The following is a 26,979-nucleotide window of genomic DNA, read 5'->3' on the forward strand; positions in this document are numbered from 1 at the left end:
GGGCGGGCGGGGTGGGGAGGGTGTCATTGCAGGGAATGCCTCCTCTGAAACCTCCTCAGACTTCCCTGGAATTCTCTTCTTGATGCCCTGCTGGGCAGAGACAGATGCCTTGCTGTGACAGCCTGGGTTACATCATCACTGCCCATATTAAATTGACCCAGGAGGACGGTTTGTGATGATAAAATGACCTTGCTGGACTCTCTATCAAGTTGCCAAGAACACACCTGTGGCTGACCTGGATTGCCAGAGCCCAGCAGAATGCAAGTACTTTCAGAATGTTCACAATGTGACTGGGTAGAGTCACTCAGCTCTGCAGATGGTAGATCTGCAGATGTCTGCTTGCTCCTGCCTTCCTCTCAGAACTGTAGTGAGTACAGGAAGAGCTCAAGGATGGTGGGAGGAAGAGGGAACCCACCAAGCATAGAACTGGAAACAGGTTCCCTGCTCAGGATGTCTGCCCCTCAGACTCTTGAGTGTGAAGGATCTAGCCCAACACAGGCTTATCATTTTCACCCTCGCATCCATTTTTCTCCCTCAGTATTTGTGCAATCTTCTGGTTGAACTTCCTCAGCATCTGCACATTGGAATACTTCTAAAGAGGGAGAAGTTGCCTATGATCTAATCTATCAATACAAGCAATTTGAAAACAATCACTATACAAGAAACAAATTGAAAAATCCTCTGTGTCCTAGGCAAAAAAGTAAAAAATGGTTCTCTGGAAGACTGGGGTAAAATGACCCTTGATTACAGTGCCTTTGAGAGCTGGGGTGTAGCTCAGGGTAGAGTGTTTTTGAGGCCCCTGGTCCCATCCCCATAAGAAAAAGCAAAGCCAGTGCCTGGCAAACAGACATGGTGCACTCTTCAGGCTAACCCCTCAGTGGGCCTGCCTCTGTTCACTTGGGGCCTGGCCTCTCCTGGATCATGCTCAGTCTGGTGGGCCTGGATAGCTTACTGCTTTACCTGTCAAACTGACTTTAAGGGGCTGCTTTTAATCATGAAGAGACTTAGGTCTCTGTAGTTCCTTAGGACCTGATCAGTCTGTAGATTTGCAGAAGAGGTAATAAAGTGAGGTTGGGCCCTTGTTCTATAAAAGGCACAGAGTTCCCCACCTTGCTTGGGTCACACAAACACCCCAGAACCAGACGGAAGCCCTGGCACATACTCACTTGTCCAGTCTTCTTCAAAGCAATGTAGGAAGTGGAATCCCACCATGATGAGGGCGTGCAAGGAAATGAGAGCTATGTACATCTGAAACAGGAAAGCAGTGCAGACAACATTGTTGGGAGAATTTCCTAACCATGAAGGCTTGAACAGGCCACTCAGAACATGCTCTGTAAGGTTACTAGTCAGAAAGGTACCTGTGACTCTCCCACCCCACAGATCCCCCTACCTCCTGTCCTGAGTGGGAGGTGAGCAATCATTCTCTGGGAGTGTGTGGACCAGAAACACTGCCTGGATGCAGCATGACCTGGGCTATGTGGGGCACACAAGACCTGCTGCGTCCCACTGGAAAAGGTAGGGTGTCAACTATTCTCCACCTACCTGCAGCTCAGGGTCTGAGGCCATCAGCAACACTGTCTTCTTTAGCTACATGGGTCTAATGCTCAGGTAAGGCCCAGAACACAGCACTTACTTCCAGCTAGTAAAACTGGTCAACTTTTTACATGCTCAAATGAAGGGCACTTGTTGAGTCAGAGAGAGGTTTTCCAAAGAACAAAGTGCTCCAAAGCCTCTCGGAGGCAGGGCGGAGTTTGGAAGCTGACTTACTGTAAACAGGACGAAGTACTTCTGGTTGTTCTCGCCGACACAGTTGTTGACCCAGGGACAGTGATGGTCCATCTTCCGAATGCACCGCTTGCAAACACTAAAATGACCCATAAGCCAGACCTTTAGCAGGGCCTGCCAACATACACAGCCACTACACAAATTAAAAAAAAACCACTGGGTGCTGGGGGGTGATCTGGAGGGGAACACAGGTGTCTTGGATCCAGCTCTATGCCCCTGGGCACTGGCAGAGGTTGTACTGGGTTTGTGCTGCAAAAGGCCTTGGCAGGGTCAGGACCCCAGGGTCAGGTCATTCCTTACAAGGGAATTTGTTTCTAAGGCATCTCAACACATTAACTGGCTAGAACTGACCCAGCTAAAAGCTTGTTCTGAAGCCTTTAGAACTGGATTTCCTAAGGAGGCTGAGTGAATTTTTTGGGAAATGTTATATAGTAGAAGGATACAGAGGAAGAGTTGTTCCCTATTTCTTCAAAAGACCAAAGAGCCAAGGGCCGGGCAGAAGTTCCAAAAGCTCTGTCGTGTGCTGGCAGGGATGGAGTGTGCTGTTCCAAGCTGTAGGAATGGTGGTGGCTGGCAGACTTGAGTCTGCTAGGCCACTGTGGTCAAGCCTGGGGTCAGTTTGGCTCAGACAAGCTTCATACTGCTCGCAACCTTTGCTCTTCCCCCCACTCTACAGGGTTTCGATAATACAGGTGTGCTGCCAACCACCACTTATCAAAAACACTGGCCTAGCTCCACAATCTCCCTGGAGGCCAGGAACAGGAAAGCAAGACAAGAAAAGGCCTGACAAGAATGCAGAGGGAGAGCCAGGACCAGTGATTCCACTGCCCCATCTCTGTTCTGCCTTCTGTTACCAATTCTAAAACACACATGAACATACAAGTGAATATACATATGACACACTGTAATTGGTAACGTTCTTTCCGTAGATAATTTCAAAAGAAAACAAGTAGGGCAGAGTGCTCTGCACCCCAGAGTCACCCTTCACATCCTACTTCTGGCATATTCTTCCCCATACAGTGAGCTCTGGGATCCTTGATTCCCTCCTCATGGGAGTTTCTGAGAGCAGCCACTCCTTGTTCCAGACTCCTGAGCTGATCCTCCCCACCCTACTTATTTCTAGAGGGGTTTTCAACTGTGTGCTCAGTCAGCCAGGGCTGACTGAGGTACCAAGCAGCCTCTGGTCTCGGGAAGCTGCTCAGAGCTTAAAAGGTTCTCACAGCAAAGCCATCCTTCCCACTGAAGAGGCCAGGTGTGCACAGCAGGAAGCAGGGTTTTACAAGAGGCTAAGGGGTGCTGGGCAGCTGGGTTAGACAAAGACAAGCTTTAAGGGGCAGGAAAGTGAGTATGGCCCAAGGGTTGCAGAAGATGGGTCCAAAATGCTGGTCCTTTTCCTGCTTTCAAGGGTAGGAAATGGCAAAGCAGCACTTCTGTTCGCCAGGCCAGGCTGTACCGCGCAGGGCAGGAAGGGATCTGGTGGGGCACAAGGCTGTGGGGATCCAGGGCACAGCAAGAGTCACTAAACACAATAAATGCTGTCTGTACATGGAGGTATTTCTTGGTGTCTTGGCCTTCCAGATTCCCTGTGCCCCTTCTATTTTAAAATATCATTGTTTTAAAGGCCTCTGCTTCTCCTCTCTCCTTTCTCTTTCTACCTTGCTATTTTTCAGCATCCAAATCTTGGGAGACATGGACAAACTTGTACTGGCTCATGCATTAATGCATTTACCCTTGGGTTGTGCTCCATGTCCAGAAGGTGCAAGGATTCATTTTTGGTGCACAGCTCCAAAGGAGCTGGCAGAGGCTCTTCTGCCTATCCTGGGTGTTGGACCAGCACTGGAGGCATAGCCATGTCCCATGGGTAATGTGTCTCTCCTTACAGCAGCACTTATCCAACTGTCATGGTAGACAGTAGTGCCTGCCCTGCCTGGGAGGCAGGACCCCAAGTCTGAGGGTGAAGGATTAAGAAGCAGGCCTGAAAAACGAGCAGAACCAAAGTGGAGTGGGGCTAGAGCCCAAGGGGGCCACAGTTTCATACACAGGTTTTCATTCCATACTTCACTGGCTCTGACAAAGTTACAGGCAAACTAATAGCATCATGTACTCTGACTGAAAAGCAACTCTGAAGACACAGTGTGATCAGAGAAAGAACAAAACAGGGTTCTAAGGGCAGGTCACATTTTAGGTCTGTGGCAAAGAAACAAACTCTTCAAATCAGTCTGGTACCATTACCCTGCTCCTTAGCAAGCACCAGACAATGCATGCAAAATGTTTTAGCAACAGCATCAGGCTGTGCATATGTGATATGGATAAGAAGACTAAGGCTGGGCATGGTGGCACATGCCTTTAATCCCAGCACTTAGAAGGCAGAGGCAGGCAGATCTCTGTGAGGCTGAGAGATTTGGGAGGGGTGGGCAGGGGAAGAGAAGAGCTATTTGGGCAGGCAGTACTCTGCATAGTAGCAAAGACTGCTGAGGGTGACGAGGTTTTACAAGGTGCTCCAAAGCCTCTCGGAGGCAGGACTGTGAGTTTGAGACCAGCCTGGTCTACATAGCAAGTTGCAGGCCAGTTGGGGCTACAGGGAGAACCTGTTTAAACAAACAAACAAATAAAAAAACCCCAAACAAAACAAAATAAAAGATGATGACTAGACTAAACAACAGGAGTCCAGCAAGGTTGAGATGGCCCATAAGGGCTCAGCCTCAGGGTATGTGTGGGGCAGCATCCTCCAATAAACTAGTACAGAAGCTCAAGGCTTCAGCCATACATTAGCATAAACTGCTCCTCCCATAGGGTTTCCTGGTGCTTCCATGGTCCTCACAAATGGGGAGACTCCAGCAGGATGAAAGCAGCCTGAGGTTGTCGGGCTTCTCCTGGAGGTCCACAGATGTAGAGCTGGAAGGCACATTCCAGGTCGAAGGTCTGCATGTGACTGTGGGTCTTTTCTAGAGCTCTGGGAATGGAGAGGGTCTCAACCTCTATGGACCCATGGGAGCAAAGGAATAAACAAAGAGGCACACATGCAGGCCTCTGCAGAAGAGGGTAAGACCTATATAGCTTTCTCTAACTAGGACCAGGTAGCAGCCTCTGGGCTTAGCAGACCATCAACAAACCAAGACTGTGTCAGCAGGGGCAGACATAGGCAGCTCAGCATCCTCACAGGGTTAGTCTGAACCAGCAGCTCCTGCTTTGCTCAAGCTGATTTGATTACTAGCACTCCCTGGATCATTATGGGGAGAAGGGGGCTGTCAGTGAGGGAAACACCAAGAACTGTGCTGGTCACTTGGCAAAGAACCACTATAGTGGCCTCAAAGCTATTTCCTGGAATGTTATCGCTCAGTTTCTGGCCTGCCTTTAGAAACCGAGTATGTCTCTAAGCCATCCTGTGTTGCCCCCACCCTCCCAAATGCTGCTATTCACTGAGTTGAGGGAGGGATCCCCCTGTTTACTGAGGGGAAAGCTGAGTCCTAGGAAGATTCAGACTTGGCCCAAGGACTGCAAGTTCAAGGACTAGGCTGACTCACAACACTAAACTCTATAGCGTCAAAGGCTGGGCTGCATGCAGGGTGGTAGATGAGTGGACTACATCTCAGGTATAAGAAGCAGGCCTCAATGCTCAGGTAAGCTGACTTGGGGAAGCAACCTGAAAGAGTCAGCAATTGCTTGGCAGATTCACTCACTTCCCAGTCAAACAAGCGCACAATTACCACTGTTTAAGTTATCCTCTTCTAGGTAGAGCCTAGAAGTGGGTAGGACCCACTTCTGTCTCAAGAATCCACGGGTTGTGTGACCTTAGAGCAGTCACATTGACCCCATGAGGCTTAGCTTCTACATCTTGGGAGTCACCCCTCTTGCAGCATCAATCTCCAGAGGTGGCTACGGGGATGGAAATAAGACTGGTGATGAGGAGGTAGGGTGGGCCGAGGTGCCAAGGACACACACAGTATGGACTGGCACCTGGGTGCTAGAGACAGACCCCCTCCTGAGACCCCACAGGAAGGACCTTTTAGCCACTCAGTTCTCTCTCTACCCAGTGTCTCAGGCTGACAAACTCCTTTCTCTGAACCTTCCTCGTCCTCAACATACAACAAGTGACATTCTGGGTCTCTGCAATTTGTTATTTAAAGTTCCCTTGTAATGATAAAATGCAATTTTCAGCTAGATGTCTTCTCATCGAGAAGACTCAAAAAATCCTGAGGACAAAAAGGAAACACTCGTCACAGCTCATGGGAAAACGGGCTCCTTGAATGCTACAAGTATCCTAACTGTAGATTTGCTTTAAAGGAAAGCCTTGCCCAACAGCTAAGCCTTCATCTCAAGTACGAGATGTTACAGGTTAACCAAAGTGTGAGGTAACAGAAAAACCAGCAGTGCTTCAATTTTACACTGAAACAGAGGCTGCAGCAGGGGAGGCCAAGCCCATCAAATGTGCTTTGAACACTAGTGCCCCCTACACCCCAGCAAGGACACAAGGGGGGAACCCTTAGGGGACTCCGGTACCTGCAGTGGTGGGCTCGGTCGGGCTTGATGCTGCAGCACTTGGGACACTTGTACACCACCTGCCCCGGCTTCAGTTGAAGGCTCTCAATGAACTCTTTAGTGGCATTTCCTTTGGGTACCGCCCCCTGTGAGAAGAGGAGAGGCATGAGCTCAGCTGTCTCTATAGTAGAGGGAGTCACTTCACAGCAGTCCACACACACACACACACACACACACACACACACAGAGCTCTATATTCTGCAACCTCAACATAAAGAATTTTCCCGAGGAAATGCTACTAGACTACACTGACCCCATGATTATCTTTTCTACTTGCATTTTGCCAGCATTCTTTTTGTTGAATCCATTCTGTCCCATGGAAATACCCAGTGGCAGTTTGGTTCACAACTACTCTATTTCTTGGGAACAGCACCTTTGGGAAGGGCCATTAGTGAGCACCTATCCCACAGAGTACCTCTCCCAGGCCAAACTGTGTAGCTTGACATTCAGTGGGTTCTGTGTGAGAACCAGACTTTGCTTTATTTTTGAAAGGCCTGTGCTACTATTATGAAGGGTGGGTACTCTGTACAGTAAGCAACAGGGATCCATGGCCTCTGGCACTCATGTGTCATTCCATGCTGGTGATTCACATGTGAACACTTGGTGCTCTGGCTCTAGAATCTGTTTAGACCCTGCATCCATCTAAACAGAAGGACATAGGCAGTGCACCTGCTTGAGTAGGTCTCACCAGCTGGTGCTAACAAGACCCTACCTGGCACTGAGGGAATTTTTCAAGTGGAGGAGTTGGAGGGTACTCAGGAGGAGGGGGAGGGACAAGAAGAGCAAAAGAGAGGAAGGGAGCCTGCACAGGCTGGGAGGGGGCTTCTTTCTAGGCAGCCTAGAGCCATCAGTTGGCAGAGGTGCTGCAGGTAGAAGCTCAGGTACCCGTGCTCTATGTGCCAATAAGAGAGACAGTGGGGCTGGAGAGATGGCTCAGTGGTTAAGAGAACTGGCTGCTCTTGCAGAGGACTGCGGTTCAGTTTCCAAGCACCCACAGAGGGGCTAACAAACTACAACGTCCTCTTCTGATCTCCTTGGGCATTATATGACATGGGTACACTTATACATGTAGGCAAAACACTTATACACATAAAATACAGATAAAAAAAAATAAAAAAAAAATAAGAAAGGGACTAGAAAGATGGTTCAGTTGTTAAGAGCACTGGCTGCTCTTGCAGAGGTCTAGGGTTTAATTCCCAGCAACCATATGGCAAATAACAACCATCTTTAACTCCAGTTCCATGGGATCTGATGCCCTCTTCTGATCTCTGCAGGCATTGAACGACATAGGTGTACCTACCTACATGGAGGCCATATACTCATACACATAAAATAAAATAATAAATAAGAGAGACAGTGGCTATTGATGGTGAAGAACTAAACTGTGAGGATGGAGCAGAAGTGGAAGGGAAACTCAGAGTTCGAGTCTGAATTGACAAAGCATGTAGAACAGGACCAGCTTAAACTGTGGAGGTGGAGAGGTGACAGAAGGGGAAGAAAGGAGCACCAATCAGGGGTTTCAACAGCTGGTAAATCTTGCCATCCACAGGCCATGTTAAGAGTAGCAGAGAAGCAAGGTGGGAGCAGCTACAGGTCAGCTGGGGTCAGTTGCATCTGAAGTGCCTGAGGGATACCCAGGAAAAGGTGTTGGGGAAGGTGGCTGGGAGAACAAGGATCAAGAAGGAAAGAGCGGTTATGGTACAGCACTTTGACAGGAAGTAGGCTTGGAAAACTTGGGCAGATAGGGCTTGCTTTAAATCTACATCGGAGTGTAGCCTGGGGTCTCTGTGCCTTAATGTCCTGAACAGTGAACCAGGACTCAGCTTATTTAGAGTGGGGAGTGACTATGAGGGTCTGAATACACAGCAAGTTTATGGAGGGAGCTCAGACAATGTCACGGCAAAGTGCTCAGGACATGATAGCCTGCATTTGGTGTCTAAAACTGAAGTTTTGGAACCCTACAGGCACCCAGACCTTAAGGCAGCATGGTTGCAGAAAGACAGCAGGGAGCACAGCCTCGAAACCTGTGCTTCTTAAAACCTCCAGAGTGGTTTATTGGGGTGCAGAAGAAGGAACATCACACAGAGCATCCCTGGTTCTCCTACACTGGGGCTGACAAACTCCAACAGGCCCATGAGGCAGGAAGAACAAGAACTGGCTATTGGGATCTATCCTAAGAAAGAACACCAAGAAGGGAAGAACCACTGAAGAAATGCCTAGATGCAAGAAAGGTGTGGTTTCTTTTGCCAAGAAAATGCTTCACAGGCATTTTCACAGGAGACAGACTCAGAGAGGAACTGCAGAGACCAGCCAAGCAACAATCTCCCTGAGAATCTACATGGCACACAGCACACCAGGCAATACAGAGGCTGTGATGGGAGCTGGTAGGATGGACAGACAGACACAGTGAGGCAGCCCGGCTGGCACCTGGCGAAGGTCCCCTGCCACCAAAATCTGTAGCCCTCAGAGATCACACACAGGGCTGCCAGAGGAAGCCTGCCCTACAAGGGCAAGCAGAGGTTTCCTATGTACCACTCATTATTGCCTATTAGCCAGACAGTGATCAGAGCCTTCCTGGAACTGTACCTCTCTAGTGAACTTCTGACTGATATACCTCTCAGAAGGCTAATTCACATTCAGGAAAGACTCCACCTGCCAAGCTACCTGAGCGCATCCCAGTCAGGAACCTGCTAGCCTTTCCTTGATGAGGAGCCTGCGATATATGTGCTTTCCAGCCTTCGGTGGCTTCCCTTCCCCTCCAAGAATTCACTGTTCCACACTCATTTGTACAGATCTCAGTGGAAACTGCTCCCAACTCACTGTGAGGAATGCTATGGGAGCAGTCCTGGGCTGGCACAGGAAGTGTGTGGGCAGGCCTGCCACCTCTAAACATACCATTGCCTCTCATTTCCAAAGTAATGCATACTTGACCATGGTTTAAAAAAGGAAATTCAGATGAGAAAAGGAAAAGAAAAAAACCTATTCTGGTTTGATCGCCCAAGAAGGCAAGCACTACTAATTACCATGAGCACATGCATTTACCAATGTCTCTCTCTGCACACTTAGCTAGAAACACTGGAGGCCAGTGCTTTGCGAAGACACTCCCACACTTTCAAAATAATGGAGTCAGTTTAAACATGGCCAACTCAGTACATGACAGACATAGACGTTTTATGCTCTGGGTATGGCGAGCCCTATCTACCTCTGCACAAAGCTGCGTTCTCTGGGGGAAGGGATGCCAAATGATCATGTGTATGTGGGTGACACATCGTCATCAACCAGTCAACTTAGTGGCTAGCCCAAACTTCAAAGGCTTCTCTTAGCACCTAGTCATTTTCATTTTTTCCTCCTTTTTCCTTTGTAAAAATGTCTCAATATGATCTTGCCCAAGTTTGCATTAAACTCTTTGGCTCAAGCCATCTTCCTGTCTCAGTCTCCTGAGTAGCTGGGATAATGGGAAGGCACTAAGCCTAATACCCATTTCTCTTTCTAGTTTTCAGAGAAAATTAAGACTGCTAGGCTTCCCTTTCCTCTCTATACTCCTTACCTCCTTGCCTTGGGTCCCTGGACCACTGGTACTCACTATCTAGAACTGGCTTTGCTCTGAGATCTCCCCTCTCCACATTCCCACTGCATAGCCAAGTTCCTGGGGACTGTGTGGACTTGTTGTCCCTGCTGAATTCACTCACTCCTTGGTTCTCTGCTCTCTGGAACCTTCTCCCCGACACTTCCTGTGGTCAGATCCATGGCAGATTCCCAGTCTTCAACTTCCTTGAGGTCCCTCCACTGCCTGGAAGGAACTGAGCCTTTTCCCTGACTCTGCTCCAATCACAGTGGACATAGTGATGGCATTCAGATTCTTAGCTCTGACTCAGACTTGTTCTATACCCAAAGATATTGTCTTGCCTGTTATCCAGAAGGTGCTGAAGCAACAAGATAAAACTTCCAAACTTCAACATGCATACAACTGAACCCACTCTCTTGCTCAGTGGAACCCTGGTTCTTCTTTTCCTTGCCCTAGGCATAGCATGCCCCACTATCCAGGCTAGAAACCCAGTGGCCACCCTCAGGTCTTCTCATGGTTTACCATACTCTGCAGCCCCTCTGCTAGGCTACTCCCACCTAAGTCTGAATCTGAAAACTGCCCTGAATCCCACGGTTTCCTCTCCACATTACTGTCACAGAATCTCTTGGTTTTCCCTGCCTCTCATTATTTCCAGGCCTAAAAGTCTACACTAGTTCCCTAGGAACCATGGTACACAATGCCATAATGATCTGGTCCTGGTCCCAATCCAGTGCCTGATACAGTGCTGCCCTGTAGATGCCTGGGCTTTCCCCAAGCTTTACTCTTCTCCCCCCAGGACCCTGTGTGAGCAACACTTGACACCCCCTGGTCAGCCTGGCAGGCAGCATCCAAAGTCCCCTGCACCCATTTCAAACCACTACAGCTCCTTCTGTCTTCTCACTTCTCACCACCCACAGGCAGCCTTGGCTCCCACAGCCCGGACTGGTATTCTAACACTTGCCACATAATTATACACTGCATCTCTGACATGACTGTAAATTCCTGGGGGACAGAGACAATGTCTTTCAACCTGTAGCTTAGCAAAATTGCTCAGGGCTTGGCATGGGGCTGGAATTCAATAAACCCAAGCTGAATAATGATACAACAGACATTTATTGAGTGCTTATACAAGCCAGGCATACTTCCAGATGCTTTGTGACTGAAAGCATTTTGCCAGTTAATTCTGACAGTAAACCTAAGAGGCAGAGACTACACAATTCCTCATTCTATAGCAGAGGTGAGTGAAGCAGGGTCAGACAACTCCTAAGACAATGCAACTAAGGGGTAGAGGAATGAGGATCAGGCCCAAGCCACTGTGTCAGGAACCAAGCTACTGTCAGGGCACAAACAGGTTTATCAGTTCTACTAAGGGCCCTGGAAAAGGCTTTTTCTTTTTTAAAATTTTTTATTAATTTTGTGTACATGTTTGTGTGTGAAGGCATGTATGCCACAGTACATGTGTGGAGGACCTGTAGCACTGGTCCTTGCCTTTTACCTTGCAGCTTCTATATAGGCTCGGGGATCCAAACCTAGTTGTGCAGAGAAGTGCCTTTACCTGCTGAGCCGTCTCCCTGGCCCTTCGATTCTTTATTGCTTAGGTGTTGTAATAGTCTACGGCAAACAAATGTATTACTAGCACACTAATATGAAGATTAAAACAAGATAATAAGGCCTATCTCAATACTGTATAGGAGAAAACAACCACATAAGAACGCCAACAACCACATAAGAATGCCAACAAAAGATGAAACTGGGGCTGGAGAGATGGCTCAGCAGTGTGTTCTTGCAGGAGACCTGGGTTCAGTTCCCAGCACCCACATGGCAGTTAACAACCATCTGTAACTCCAGTTCCAGGGACTATGTCCTGTTCTGACCTCTGCTGGTATTCCATGACACGGGTACATTTATTATGCATGCAGGCAAAACACTCATACACATAAAAGCAATAATAAAATAAAACATATATATATTATATATATTTTTTTTCTTTCTACCTAACTCTGCCATCCCCTTTTTTTCTTTTTAAGGTTCTGGTGATTGAACTTGGAGCCTTCTGCAGGTTCTCTGTGCTGAGATACATCCCCAGCATTCTTACTTTTGATTTTAAGACAGGGTCTCAGTAAATTTCCCAGACTGATCTCGAACTTGATCTGTAACCCAGGCTGGTCTCACATGCTTTCTATACAGCAATTGAGTCCACTCTCCACCCTCCTATCCCAACAGGCCTCCACTGCTAGTCTAGCATCCCTGCTTCACCCAATAATAGGGCAGTTTGGCCACAGAGAGCCTTTGGTTTGGCCTCCCAAATCCACTCCTCCCTAGCCTTTCTCATGCAACAAGTGGCACCAGACCTGTAGGTGCTGCAGGCCAGACTGAAGGTTCACTCTGTGATCAATCTCCATTTGTCAGCTCTTCTCAGGCCTGGTTGAACGAAGGCCATATGGGAGCTGTCAAATGTGCCAATACCTAGAGCACTGCCCCAGACTGATGATTGGAGCAGAACCTCTGAGGGCAGGGGGCAGGCACTGTACTTTTAAAAGCTCTCCAAGGGATTTTACTACGCAGTCAGAATTGAGAACTAGTGGCTTAAAAGATGATCCTAATCCAGTAATTTCTCTGTTCCCACTCTGGTTGATGCTACTGCCATTGCCTGCGCCACTGCAGTCCCTCCTGAACCTCCTCTTCCAGCATATCCACTGCAAGCACAATGCTACCACATTTGCCTCTGGTGGCTTCCTGGTGCAATCTGGACTCTGGGTCCTCCTCACTCTGAGCTATTCACCACAGTTCAGGCACCACGGCCTTGGCCCTATTTCTCACATGACAAATTCCGGCCTGACTGGGCTTTTGTACCTTCTCTCTCCTCTGCCTGCAGATCTTCACATGCACTGCCTGCAGCTTCATGCCATTCAGGTCAGCTCCAATGGCATCCCCACGAAGGAATACCTTGACCTAGAGAAGTGTCCTCTGAGGTCCACACCCCCATCACTGTTCTACATCTTTACAGAACTTACTGCTTTCTGCCATCACCTCATTGATCACTGGAAGGTGAGCTTCAAGAGGGCCATGGTTCTGTCTGCCTTGCTCTTGGCTATGCCCACTGCTCAGGAAGGAACCTCTTGCAGGCTGGTACCTAGCCAAGACAGATGTTCACGTGATTCTATCCATCAGTGCGCCATATGCTACTGCCATGGCCATCCTTGCCCAATGACATCCTGGCCTTATTACTCTTTAATTTTGGGGTGCTAGACTGTCCCTTCTCTTTCCCATCTTACTTTTCTTCCTCTATAACCACACAGACCTTCCCAGAGCAAACCCATATCTTCCTATGGTCCTGCCATCCCAACAACTGGCTGCCTAGAGATGCCACTGCCTGCATTTCTACATAGGCTGTTCCCACTACTGCCTTTTGCTCTCCACCTCCTATCACCAGCCTCTGACTGGCACCCCTCCCTGATTGTCCACAGGCTTCTTCTACCAGGGCTGCCTCCACTTTTCTTTCCACAGAGGGTACCTTGAGGGGAGAAAAGCAGCACTGAACTTTGAGCTGAGCAGGAAAATGTCTTTTCTTCCTCTGTCCCCCATAGCAAGGGCTTCAAAAAAATATCTGAATGGGGGCTGGAGAGATGGCTCAGCAGTTAAGAGCACTGACCGATCGTGCAGAGGACCTGGGTTTGATTCCCAGCACCCACATGGTGGCTAGGAACTGTTCTTAACTCCAGTTCCAGGAGAATCTGAAGCCCTCTTCTGACTTTCGTGGCACTGCACACCATGGGTACACTCACATACATGCAGGCAATATACTCACATACATGCAGCCAATACACTCATACACATTAAAAAAAAAAAAAATCAGAATAAACCCTTAACTTGTTTTAACTCTTTTATGCCCTTGTGTCTGGAGCACTTTTAAGAACAGCCATGTGCTTCACTTTCTTGGGTGGTGACTACTTCTAGATCTTGTAGGCAGCACCAACATATAAACCCACAGGCCCCAGGGTATGAGGCCTTTGGAGAAGTATGTGTAAGATGAGTGCTGTCTGGACCAGCCACCCAGGTAACTGAGCTAGCAAAACTGCCTTCCCTTAGCAGGGATTAAAACAACCCACCTAAACCAGACCTTCAAGAAGGGAACTAGCTCAGCCTGTGGCCTGTCCTGTGTTTCCCTGGGGTTCACGAAACTGTGTGTGGTCATTAGCAGCACCTTCTCTTTGCTAGTTTAACCACCACCATCCTATGTACTAAAACTTTTAAGCCACAGAAGGTCTTTGTCAAATTATAGCCTCTCTGGCTTTTCACATAGGAGATAATGAACAGGAAGGAGGGTTTAACATCAGGGCACAAAATATGTTCAGTGGCCTTTGTCTCACTTGTTATATTTAGCTAAGTCACTGAATGGAGGACCCCTGCTTCAGACTAGACACTCAGAGGTGCCTGGTGTAGCCCCAAATAGGCCTGGCCAACTTTTCAGGAAGAGAGGAACCCCACCCCCACCCCCACCTTTCTTTGCTTTGAGACAAGTCTCGCTATGTATCCCTGGTTGATGTGGGACTGTCTATAGGCCAAGATAGTATCAAACTTAGAGATCTGCCTGGCTCTGTCTCTGGACTGCTGGGATTAAAGGTGTGCACCACCACCTTCAATGCAGGAAAAGAGGAATCTTGTCCAATCTATAAAGTGAAAGCTACACCTGTGTAGGTTTTGATACTGGACGTGGCTATTAATGTCAAGCCAGCCTAGCTCAGTCCTCTCTTTCCCTTCCCCAGCTGGATCCTTGCCATAGCAGGCTCAATAACTATATACAGCAGTGTGTACACAGTGCCTTTCAACCTAGCCATGAAAGCTCTACTACAAGTGTTGGCCCCTCTTTTCTGGTCAGTCCTGAGAACTCTACTAAGAGGCAGTTCACTTTCCACCCAGCCCTTGCTGTCCTTTTTCTAAATTCCCAAAGTCCAGCGGGGAGCATGTGGGCTACAGCCATTCCAGGGCCAGAGGAGGAGAGTGTGGGCTGGTCAAAACAAGCCCAGACATACTCACGGGGTCCGTCAGCATGGCCCGGCAGTGGGAGGCCAGGGCCAAAAAGGCCAGCAGGTTGAACACAATTCCATTGATGATGCTGTACACGTAGTCTCGTGATGGAATCAGCATGACAAAGAGGACTACAAACTCCGCATATAGGACCAGAAACCAGGTGACAATGGCACAGGCGATGCCACAGCCATCGCGGATAAACCACATGGTTCCCGCAGGACCAGGGTAGGGAGGCGGGATGCACTTCTCTGGCTGGAGGTATTCTGGTTTCCGCTCAATGTCTCGGAAATGGTGAGCGGGGATAAGCATCATAAGCTATTCTGTCCATACTGGCATCTGAAAGAGGAAAGGATACAGAAATGGTGTTGTCTTAGCAATGACTTGACGAGAGAACCCTTTCAAAGTGAGTCACAGGGTGCTACAGGATGGGCAGCACACGTCCTCCTCTGCTTATCTCTGCCTCTGGCTTCTCAGTGAAAAACTGTTACTGACCATTGTCATCGTCTAAAAACTGTTACTGACCACTGTCATTGTCTATACAGAGCACTCTGCTTACATCTGTGAGTGGCAAGACTAGCAATAAGATGTTATTAGGAATCCTGTAAAGGAAGGACGCTCATGTGGCGTGTAAGGCTCCTTCAGGGAGCATTGCTGTCCTCCCCTACCAAGAAATCCTGCCTTTTTATTAGTCCAATGCATGGCACAGAACAGCTACGCGCTCCCTAGTGCATGTTGAAAACCTTGTGATTTCCAGGGCCACTGCTGGGAGGCCTGGTCTGCTTCCCTTCAGGTGATAAAGAGTGTGCCAAGTAGGATCATGAAGTAAGTGGACTAATGTTTACTCAAGAAACTAGAATGTTCTACCTGTGAACAATCTGGGATCAAAGATTACAGAGGAGGAGTTATTTTCCAGCAAGAGCATATGATGTGGACCAGGAAGAGGCCCACCTGGTAGAACTAGAGGCCAGTGCCATGCTGAGGGTGGCTCTCCTACCCACACTCAAGTTTCACAATATCCCAAGTGCAAATAAGTAAAGTTGTTGCTATGAAAAAGTTACCTAACCCCTGGCCTTCTAAAAGCAACGGAAATAGCTCTGCAATAAGGACTTTTCCCTTGAATTAGTCAACTGAACTTGTGGCAATCCTCCTGCCTCTGCTTCTGCCTGCAAGAGACCCAAGTGAAACAAATGATATGCATGCCCTTTAGCCTTCCCCCAATGAGAAAGGCAGAAGAGGCTTCTTTCCTATTCTGATTCAAGGAAATGACTAACCTTGGACCACAGCAGCAGTTCTCTGCCCAGGACCTTATTGCCCATGCAGAATTACATGCTTAGGCTACGGTAGCCCAGGAGGACCCTCAACACCACTTCTCGCAGGCCAGCCATACCCTGAGAGGGGTCCGTTCAGGGTCCCCACCCAGTCTCTTCATCCCTCCCCTCGCCTGCAGTCTCCTTTCTTCACTCAACTTGGCCCAGCACAATCTTGAAGGAGCAGTCAGTGTGTAAGGAACTGTGCAGTGTGCTGTCCTGCTGTCTTCCCACCCCTCATGTAGGAACGTTGAGTGCCGCCCAGCTCAGCCCCAGCCCACCGCCCACCCTCTTCTTGGGAAGAAGACTGGGCTCACTTGTTCTCCTCTGCTGCCTTTTGTTGAGCTCTGCAGCCTGGTAGCAGGCATGGGTTATGTGCTCAAATCAAAAGTTCTTGAGTGTGTGGAGATGCCAGACAGACCTACAGCAATACTGATGAACAGGTGACTAACAATAGTACAACACAGGGCAAGCAGTACCCAAACAACAACAAAGCAAAACACCACCGGTGTGAGTTGAATAGACTGTTCAAGGCAAGAACTGTGATGAGTAGGATATGAGAAATAAAGACAGAGGCCAGGGCACTGGAGCTGGCAGGGAAGGCTGGGTGTTCAGGCTGTGTACACAGACTTGACTGGGTAGATGTGAGGAACCATGTCATCCTACAGAAAGGTCACTCTTCTGTGACAGACAAGGCAGATGAGAGGGCCAAGAGCCCAGGGAGGCAATAGGGCAACAGGCCTCAGTCCTATTTTGGTGGTACTGAGTTTTCTATTTCTTTAGGTGATTACCAGTTTTTCAGGAAAAGAGAGCAAAATGGTGATTTTTGTCATTTTAATTATAGTGACCTATATTGTACTTTTGGAGGGCTGTTTTATAGCATCAAAAAGAGTTGCCTCTCCAAGCCTTATAATCTTTCAAAGTGATTATTCTCACTTGACAGAAAAGTGCCCTGAGGCCTAGAAAGGAACAGAGTCTGGGGCAGAAGTCAGAGGAGAAAGGGATTCATATAACAAAGGAAGGTGTTCTGGAGCTCCTGGAGCCCAGAGTCTGGATGGAACCTTGGGCCTCAGCTGTGATCTGAGACAGGAACATGTGTGTGCATGCATATGTGCATGTGTGCATGTGTGTAAGGAAATCAGGTACAGTTCCTTCCTAGAGGTTTAGAAGCCAAAGCTAAGAAATGTTTGAAATTAGTGCTAACTTTCTAAGAAACTCAACCCAAACCACTTTCTTCTGGTCCAGATCTACATATAAGGTACATGCCACTATATCTGATAAGTGCCCTTCTATTGACTCAGACTGGCAGACAGACACACAGACACTGTATGAAGTGGACACTGAATCTCATCCTGTCCACGTCCATGCCCCTCTCCCCCACTGCCGGCTGCTTCCTGAGGGGTGCATGCATGCTGTGCCCAGGCTAGGCTCACAGACCTCCCCCACTGTGGTCTACTAATCAGGCTGGGCTGAACTCATGGGCAGAGTCAGGCTACTGTGCCTGTGGTTAATGAGCATTTGCTGGATGAGGGCAAGTCCCTATAAATCAGCTGCCCTAAAAAACCCACTCACAGTCTAGGATTTAGACAGGGGTCAAAGGCATGACTGTCACACAAAACTATACATTTTCAAAATACACTGCATGCATATATGAAATTATCACAGAATAAAAATATTATATTTAGGGGCTGGAGAGATGGCTCAGTGGTTAAGAGCACTGACTGCTCTTGCAGAGGACTAGGGTTTGATTCCCAGCACCCACATGGTGGCTATGAACCATCCTTAACTCCAGTCCCAGGGGAATCTGAAGCCCTCTTCTGACCTCCGTGGCATTTATTTTATATGTATGTGTGTATTGCCTGAATGTAAATAAGTGCACCCGTGTCATTAATGCCTGCGGAGGTCAGAAGAGGCTGTTGGATTCCCTGGGACTGGAGTTACAGACAGTTGTTAGCTGCCATGTGGGTGCTGGGATTTGAACCCGGGTCTTCTGCAAGAACAACCAGTGTTCTTAACTGCTAAGCCATCTCTTCAGCCCCCTAAAATAATAAGTAAAATGTTATAAAAATATATATAAATTTTAAAAAATTCTGTACTGGATGTATCAGATCCTCCCAAACTCTGTTTTCTCCAGCAAGTATTCCAAATGTAGGAAACATTAACTATTAGTCATTAATAATATTGAAATATTATCTCAAACAGTCTAAAACTTTTTAGTATGAGTTCAGATCTTTTTATCACCCCCCCCTAACTTTTGGTTAATGACAAGGAATTCTAATCTTTTAATCTTTCATGACATACAACTTATAAAACTTTTAGTTACTAAACCGTGATGGCCCTGGTGAGGCTGGGCCCTTCTCCCACTTTGATCAACCCTTTCCCCTCTTCCCTTTCATTTGTGCTGATTCTTTTAAACTAGCCAACCAGCAAAGACTGAGTTCAGACCCCAGCTGGGGAAGACACAGCCCTCCTGCATTAGGTGTTAGGATAAAAACTTTTTGTATTCCTGACTCCAAGTGCCTGCTTCTCCCTCTGATCAGAAGTAAAGTTTGCCTTGTCCGGCTTTACCTGGAGTGTTGGTGGTCTCTTTCTTTGTGACCCCAAGCATTTCTAACACAAGGACCACTGGTCCTTTCAGACTAGCAACAAACTACTTCATCTGCTCTCACGGGACTAAAGCCCATCCTACATTCCTGTTCAGACAGGCCTGCTATCAAATACTTAGAAGCTCTTTAAAATATTCTGTGAGGATTTCCTTTCTAAAGTACCACACCCACTCAGTCTCCCACCCACAAGTGCATTCCTGAACATCGTAAAAGTAGATTTGAGGCTGTGTAAAGGAACATTAGAAAAGACAAGGAACCAACAAGGCTAAACAGACTCATATTTTCTGCAAGTTATTTTCCCTTGTCTTAAAAGATCATCTACCCCCCCGCCAACCAAACATTGTGATTAAACCATAAAGGTCCCCTAGAAGTAGAACTATATAAAGATAATCTGTTTTGGTCACTCCTTGACAGATGTTCTGAGCATCAGCAAGCTGGTAGAAACTCCTAACCAGGACTTAGGGCTTAAAACAAATGTGTTTCAAGTGAGCATGTAAAGTCTCAACATCTAGTCTCAAGCTGGCCAGCTGTGGGGAGGGGTGGGGACTGGTTGGTCTCTTGAACTTGTCCTAAACATTTAATTTCTGCCTCATTTTTTTTAATCAGAGTTAAGTGACTCAGTCTACGCTCACAGGTCCTTTAAAATGCCATCTCAAACAAGGAGGCATCTTTTTATAACTCTTTTGAAATTCACCTAGAGAATTAACATTAACCTCCCGTGGTTTAATGGAACTGCTTTAAGAACGTAGTGGCTCTTTGGCTCTTTTAGGCTTTCTCACACTAGAGATCAAATTATAACACAAAGGTATTGACATGCTAGCCCTGCAGCCTCAAGGATAAGTAAAGGCCCAGGTCCTCGAAGCTTTAGAAATAAATCTGGGCAAGTAGAAAATTTATTTATATGAGCTACACTTAAAGTTTGTATACAAAGATCCAAAATGACTATAAAATGTGCTCATTTTCTGATGAGTCTCAGAAAAATCAAATGAACCATGAATCACTGGTTTCATTCATTAAACATTTCATTAAAATAATAGAATGGGGGCTAGAGAGATGGCTCAGTGGTTAAGAGCACTGACTGCCCTTGCAGATGACCTGGGTTTGATTCCCAGCACCCACATGGCGGCTACAAACCATCCTTAACTCCACTTCCAGGGGAATCTGAAGCTCTCTTCTGACCTCCACAGCATTGCACAGCACGGGTGCACTCACAGACATGCAGGCTGTACACTTGTACACATAAAATAAAAATAATAAATATTAAAAAACAATAACAGGGCTGGAGAGATGGCTCAGCGGTTAAGAACACTGGCTGTTCTTGCAGAAGACCTGGGTTTGAATCCTAGCACCCACATGGCAGCTAACAACTGTCCAGGGGATCCAACGGCCTCTTCTGTCCTCCGCAGGCATTGCACAACACGGGTGCACTTACCTACACGTATACACATAAAATAAAATAAAAAATAATTTAAAAAAAAGAAAATTGAGCCTTGGATAAAATGGAATGAGTCACTAAACTTTTCCACAGTTAAGGGTGTGGTCCAGAGCCTGACAGAGCAAAGGCAGAGGCCCACTAAGAGGAAGGTGTTCAGACAGGTAGAGCTGGCAGGCTTGCCTTTCCTCCTCTACACATCACTTCTCTCTGCAGCAGGATCAGGCTCCCTCTGCCTACCTCCGTGTTTGACATACTCAAGCTTCAATTAAAAAAAATGTAAAGGGGGAAAAAGAAAAGCAAACCATTATACTTGCAAACCAAACCTTATCAATTAAAATTCATTGAAAATCAGGAAATGGTAAGCTAAGTTTCCCTTGTGGCCTCTCAACTGGCTTTTTTTTTCTTCTTTTTTCAGAGAGGTCCTCACTGTGTAGTCCTGGCTGGTCTGGAATTTGCTATGTATAGACCAGACTGGCCTGAGGCTTCACAGAGATTCACCTGCCTCTGCTTCCCAAGTACTGCATGTGCCACTACACTCGGCTTTTATTACCAATCAGATGTTTCTTTCTAACGAATTGACCTTTACATTTCCAAATTTCTGAAATGGTCAACAGACCACAGAAAGACTTTTCTTTAGGCTCCTGGTTGAAACCAACAGCTTCAGCAAGCTGCTGGCCTTCATTGGCGGCCAAAGTCCCCTTCTTATAAAACCCATTCATGTACATGTTTTTGTTTCAGAAAAGAAGTCTGGGATTTGGATGCTAACAGCTCTGAACTGACTGCAATTATTTTACTAGACTGCATTAAAGAAATGTACACCCACATATACTGTGACAAATCACAGACATGGAAGAACAGTTGAAGTACTATTGTTTGAGTGACACTGTCTACCTTTTCTTGTTATACACACTGATGGTGAGAAGAGTTGAGACAATTCTTTTTTTTTATTATAATTTTAAAAAAATTTTATTATTTTTATTTTATGTGTACATTATGTGTATTGCCTGCATGTATGTGAGTGCAACTGTGTCATGCAATGCCGCGGATGCCAGAAGAAGGCTTCAGATTCCCCTGGAACTAGAGTTAAGGACAGTTCATAGCCACCATGTGGGTGCTGGGAATGGAACCTGGGTTCTCTGCAAGAGCAGTCAGTGCTCTTAACCACTGAGCCATCTCTCCAGCCCTGACAATTCTTTTTTTTTAAATTTATTTATTATTTTTATTTTATGTGTATGTGTGTAGGTAAGTGCAGCCATGTCGTGCAATGCCCACGGAAGACAGAAGAGGCTGTTGGAACTGGAGTTACAGACAGTTGTTAGCTGCCATGTGGGTGCTGGGTTTCAAACTTGGGTCTTCTGCAAGAACAACCAGTGTTCTTAACTGCTGAGCCATCTCTCCAGGCCCTGAGTTGAGACAATTCTAAGACAAGACCACACATAAGATTAACTGGTTTAAAAAAAAAAAAAAATCACTACCTGAGACAACTTTTGAGTCTAATTCTCCTCTCACAGATGTGGATATGGGGGATCCTTTTCACATTTTGTCTCAAACAAGACATGTACTGTCTGCAGGGATGGTCAAAGCCTATATGGTCTATTTTATTTCAGATAGGAGCTTGTATGATTCTCTACTGCAGAGCTAACAGAGTGGCTCCAAAGGTTTGGGTAAGATTCTCAAGGGCAGACTGAGCACAGTATAAACTGGAGCCAGGACTCAGAGCCATCTCTGCTTGCCATCCCTGCCTGACACATGGCTTTGGAGCTCAGCACATGGCTGGTCCCTTCCTCTCTAGGAGGAAGGACCAAACAGGAAACACAAGTTCTATTTACTCCTCCCACACATACCCTTCAGGGACCAGAGGAGCAGTCAGTCACATCAGCTAAGCTTTAGGTGCCCCCATTGAGAAAGTTGGCAAGATCTTAATTTCTGAACTCCTTTTAAAAGACTGAGGAAGTAAGCTAGGCAAAGTGGCTCGTGCCTGCAATCCCAGCATCTGGGAGGCTTGGGCAGGAGGACTAAAAGCTTGAGACCACCCTAGACTACAAGGTGAGTATCAGGACAGCTATCTCAAGACAGATGAACAGAGACAGCACTCTAAGCATATTCTTCTTCCTCTGGCTCCCGGAAGCTCATTATACTCATTATTAAACCTGGAAATGTTGGTGCTCACCTATAATCCTAGCACCGAGAAACTGAAGCAGGAGGCTCTCAAGACCAGTTTGGGCCTCAACACCTGCTATCACACAACAAAGCAACAAAAAAACCCAGAAGATTCCTTCTTCAGGGAGCCATTTTACAGGCTGTTTGAAGCAAAGTCTCTTAGAAAGCTACTATTGAGACTGGTTGGCCTCTTCCAAACCTGGCAAAGACTGTATGACAAGGTGAGAGTTGGTGGGTTGTCCATGAAATGACCAGAGGGATGGCTGACTCACACTCTGGGACTGGCCAAGGTACGTGCTGCTATCTATTCAACTGCTTGCTAGGGCCATCTCCCTGAAGTAACTCCTCCATGTAGTCAGTAACCCAAGAGGAAAATCTTCCTACCCTAACAAGTCACAGATCTACTAGCTACTGAGAATATGTACCAATGGCTGAGATACCCTCACAATTTGAGAAACCCTTCCTTTATAAGCATGTGTACAATCTCAACACTGAACTGTCTTCTGCCTGTCAGGGTAGCCTCAAAGATGGACAACAGGCTTGTCTGTTGCTACAGGTGAGGTTGAAGGTGGGCTGGGACTTTTTCCAACTTTTACTAAACTTCTAATACCTGCCAGGCACGGGTACATGCTAGACACCTGTGTTGCCTGATCCTCACACCTGCTCTACCCTGTAGGCACCAAGCTCCACTTTCTCCTTTCTTTTAGAGAGGAAACTGATGTGTGGAGAGTCCACACCTCCAGGAAGCATTGGAGACAGGATGGATCTACCCCTTAAAGTTGGCCTTTTTTTTGGCGGGGGGGGGGGGGGGGGGGTAGGTTTATGTATTTATTTATTTACTTTTATTTAATAACCACATGATTTGAAGAAGAATTTCATTTCCATATGGGGTCCTGGGACAGAGCTCAGGTTTTCATCAGGCTTAGCATTTACCTTTACCTGTTGAGCCACAGCAGCATTTAAGTGATAGAATAGTCTAGTTTCTTTTTTTTGTTTTTCTGTTGTATTTTTCAGTCAGGGTCTCCCTGTAGCCCCAACTGGCCTGGAACTCACTATGTAGACCAGACTGGCCTTGATCTCACAGAGGTCTACCTGCCTCTGCCTCCCAAGTGCTGGGACTAAAGGCATGTGCCACCATGCCTGGCCTTCAAAGCTGGCTTTTAACTGCTCACTACCACCATTAAATAAAATTTAAAAGGGGAGAGGGTCATATTGGCACCAAGTCCCTGGGTTACTTACAGTTTGGCCATTTTGCCCTCACATAGTTACTCAGAGCAGGTACTATGAAGTGGACCAGCCCCGTGCAGCAGTGTTCAAAGCTATAGGCTTGAACCAAACCATTCTGGACTGAAGCATGGCCCTGTAAGAACACCAAGCAACATCTAGAAGACTGATCTTGCCCTAGCCTAGGAGGTGGGAGGGCAAGTCACTAAGACTTAATCCCTAAAATCTGCTGGAGTCACTGAATTTTCTGAGAAAGCCAACCCATGCCAGGCAAGGCCTAACCAGCAAAGGTTCCCACTTGATAGTGCTGAGAATATCACCTGGCTCCACACTGTGCCATATACAGACACATAGCTACTGTGACATCACCCAGGAAAGGGCCCGATTTCTGTAGGGACTAAAAGCAGAAACTTGTCAGGATCAGAACGAACAGCTCTTCAACTGTACTAGGCTTCAAGAAGGAGGTAAGTCTGGCTTTCAAATCTCTGCTGCTACCCTTAGCCCAGGCATGTGTGTAAGAACACAAGAGCAGAGCCTTGGGAGGAACCTAGGACACCTAGGCTGGCCGCAAACTCTTGCAATCCCCCTGCCTAAGCCTCTCTAGTGCTGGGATTAGGGGGAAGATGTGGCTAACTGGTAAGGTCCTTCCAGTGATTAGATTCTGAAGTCCTCTCTTTTCAGGACCAAATGCAACACTTTCTTTGCTGATTTCTTAGAATATATATTTACCAATAGCTTACCTTAACTCCTTTCTCCCATCGTTTGCTAATATTCAAAAGAAAACGCATCAGCAACTTTCCCAAGCATGTTCAGTTTTTACAAGTGGAAACAACATCCTCAAACTCTATCAAATATGGGCTGGGGTTGCAGCTTAGTTGGCAGAGTTCTTGCTACCATTGACTAAACCCTGGATTTAATCCCCAGCACCACTAACTGGGTGTGGCAGTACCGCCTGAAAACCCAGCAATTGGGAAGTAGAGGTGGGAGGATCAGAAGGTCAGGGTCATCCTTGGCTATATTACATAGTTCTAGGCCGGCCAAACTTTCATGAGACTGTCATAGTTTAACAAACAATAACAAAAGAAACATTAAATATTACAAAAATGGTAAATGAAAGAAGTCTTTAAAATTCCAAAGTTAGCCGGGCATGGTGGCTCACGCCTTTAATCCCAGCACTTGGGAGGCAGAGGCAGGTTGATCTTTGTAAGTTCGAAGCTAGCCAGGTCTACATAGAGTTCCACGACAGCTGGGGCTACAAGGAGACCCTGTCTCAAAAAGACCGAAAAAAAAAAAAATCCAAAGTTAAACATGGCCATTTTTCAGTGTTTATTTTTGATTACTTTGTGTGTGTGTGTGTGTGTGTGTGTGTGTGTGTGTGTGTGTATAGTCTGTCTGTCTGACTCACATGCAGGTCAGAGAACAACTTGTAGGAGTCAGTTCTCTCCTTCCACCATGTGGGTTTCAGGGATCAAACTCAAGTCATCAGGCTTGGCAGCAGGCACCTTTACCCACTGAGCCATCTCACTGGCCTTGTGTTTAAATCTTAACACATCCAGGATCTATTCTGAGTTTACAACATGGCAAGATACTGGTTTGGGAGTAAAGTAAGGCTGAGAGGTTAACTGACTGGCTTACAGTTACAAAGCAAGAAAGCCGCAAAGCCTAGCAGTCTGTTCACCAGATTCTTATCTTCCTAACCAACCTGTCTTTCTGGATTCTCTGCTACTGATTCTTGGTTTAGAAACACCACAGGCTTTATGTGCCAAGATCAAGACTCACTGCAGTAGGACTGAGGCTAGATGGGTACTGGCCCCACTAGATGCACTTTGCAAAGGTGAGACACTGATCTCACTCAAAGGTATTCCGAAGTCCCCACTGACCCTGATAGGAGCACAATGGTGTCTTTAGCACAGAAAATTCAAAGACTTCAATCGTCAGACATCTGCACCCCCTGAATGTTGCAGTTTAGAGGGGACTATGAGAACAAAGCCCTGGCATTTCTATAGGGCTGAGACAATAAAATCAAGAGTATGCACCTCTAGCTTTCTCATACTTGGCAGCCAGGAATCACCTGGCTAAGTATCTCTGGAAATCTTCCCAAAAGGAAAGAAATGATTTTTTTTTTTAAATGGTAGAACAAGAGGTAGCACGGTGTCAATCTCCTGGTCCCCCTAGCAGGTCAATACTGAGGTAACACCCCTCCATTTAGACCTCAGATACTGTTAACAGCTCTCAGGATGTACATTTAAATACTTCTGTATCTGAAAATCAGAATGTATGATCCCCTTTCTCACATATGACCCCCTGAGCCTTGGACAGACCAGTCTCTTAACCAGGAATAAGCATGGCTCATATACTGCTACCAATTTTTCTAATATTTCTATCACTATAATCCTAAATCATAAGATCAAGGACAAGATAGTCAGAACTGTGGTTAGATTATGAGAGGTTGTTTACATTCAGTATTCCTAAGACAAAGTCCAGACAGGACAAATGCAAAGTATACAAAGGAAACAGACCCTAGGAAAAACAGTAGCTTGCTTTGTACTCTCTAGTATACCAGGCTAATGGTGAAAGCATAGAAGAAAAGGCCTAAAACTTGGCCACCATCTGAAACAGACCAGGACTAAAATAGTCCTTCTGGGTTCTCCGCGCTGCCCCAGGGCTTTTTGTAACTGGCTTTTATGGCTTTAATGAAACATGGGTGGGTGGGACATATTTACTCCTGCTTTATAATGTTGTTAGCAGCAGCTTTTTCTCTCTTGCACTTGGTGCTTGGCCTGCACAATTAGCACCTTATTACAGCCTGGCCTTCCTTCTAATTACCACCTGGCTCAATTGAGCATTTCATTTTATTATCTGGTTCATGCAGTAGCTCAAGGGCCTGGACTCCCTAACTATAATAAACCCTACACTTCTTTTAAGCAAGTGCTTTGGGATTCTTATGTCCTGAGGCTCATGAGAACTCTAGGCACTCACAACTACTTCCTGAATGTTTGGCTCTCTAAGCATGCATTCCACCCTTCCCTTCATTCCAGGTCTATCAGGTCTTCCAGGTCATTCCAGACCTATTCCTCGTGTTGAGAGCTCTCAGCTACTTGGAGGTCAACTCTACTCTGCACATAACTTTTCCCTTTAACTAATGAATTAGGCTAAAACAGGAACAGGATTTATCCACATCACACTCCATGTTCCTTTCAAAGAGGATTCAAACGATGTGAATTCAAGCTTGAACATCCTTGATTTTGAAATTAAACCTAGGGCTGGGGATGTGTTTGCCTATGATTCATAAACCCTAGGTTCAATCCCTAGCACCAACACTAAAAA

The 26,979-nt window shown here is 46.7% G+C and overlaps 1 protein-coding gene and 1 non-coding gene across 4 annotated transcripts in view; both read right to left on the reverse strand.

Moving 5' to 3' along the window:
- Positions 1–26,979, reverse strand: part of Zdhhc3 (zinc finger DHHC-type containing 3) — a 43,892-nt gene that overhangs the window by 14,371 nt on the left and 2,542 nt on the right. For all 3 annotated transcript variants that reach the window (XM_008849505.3, XM_029554285.1, XM_008849506.3), the window contains exons 2-5: positions 14,927–15,256; positions 6,286–6,410; positions 1,768–1,864; positions 1,167–1,248 (exon numbers count right to left, since the gene is read on the reverse strand). In XM_008849505.3, coding sequence (XP_008847727.1) covers positions 1,167–1,248; positions 1,768–1,864; positions 6,286–6,410; positions 14,927–15,232 — 610 coding nt within the window. In that variant the 5' untranslated portion in view covers positions 15,233–15,256. The remainder of the gene's footprint in view (positions 1–1,166; positions 1,249–1,767; positions 1,865–6,285; positions 6,411–14,926; positions 15,257–26,979) is intronic.
- LOC115067059 lies at positions 20,824–20,960 on the reverse strand. Its single transcript, XR_003846496.1, has one exon. It is a non-coding gene; the product is annotated as a small nucleolar RNA SNORA2/SNORA34 family (small nucleolar RNA).

Source organism: Nannospalax galili, unplaced genomic scaffold, assembly GCF_000622305.1.
Source record: "Nannospalax galili isolate Female #2095 unplaced genomic scaffold, S.galili_v1.0 scaffold443, whole genome shotgun sequence".
Classification (NCBI taxonomy): Eukaryota; Metazoa; Chordata; class Mammalia; order Rodentia; family Spalacidae; genus Nannospalax; species Nannospalax galili.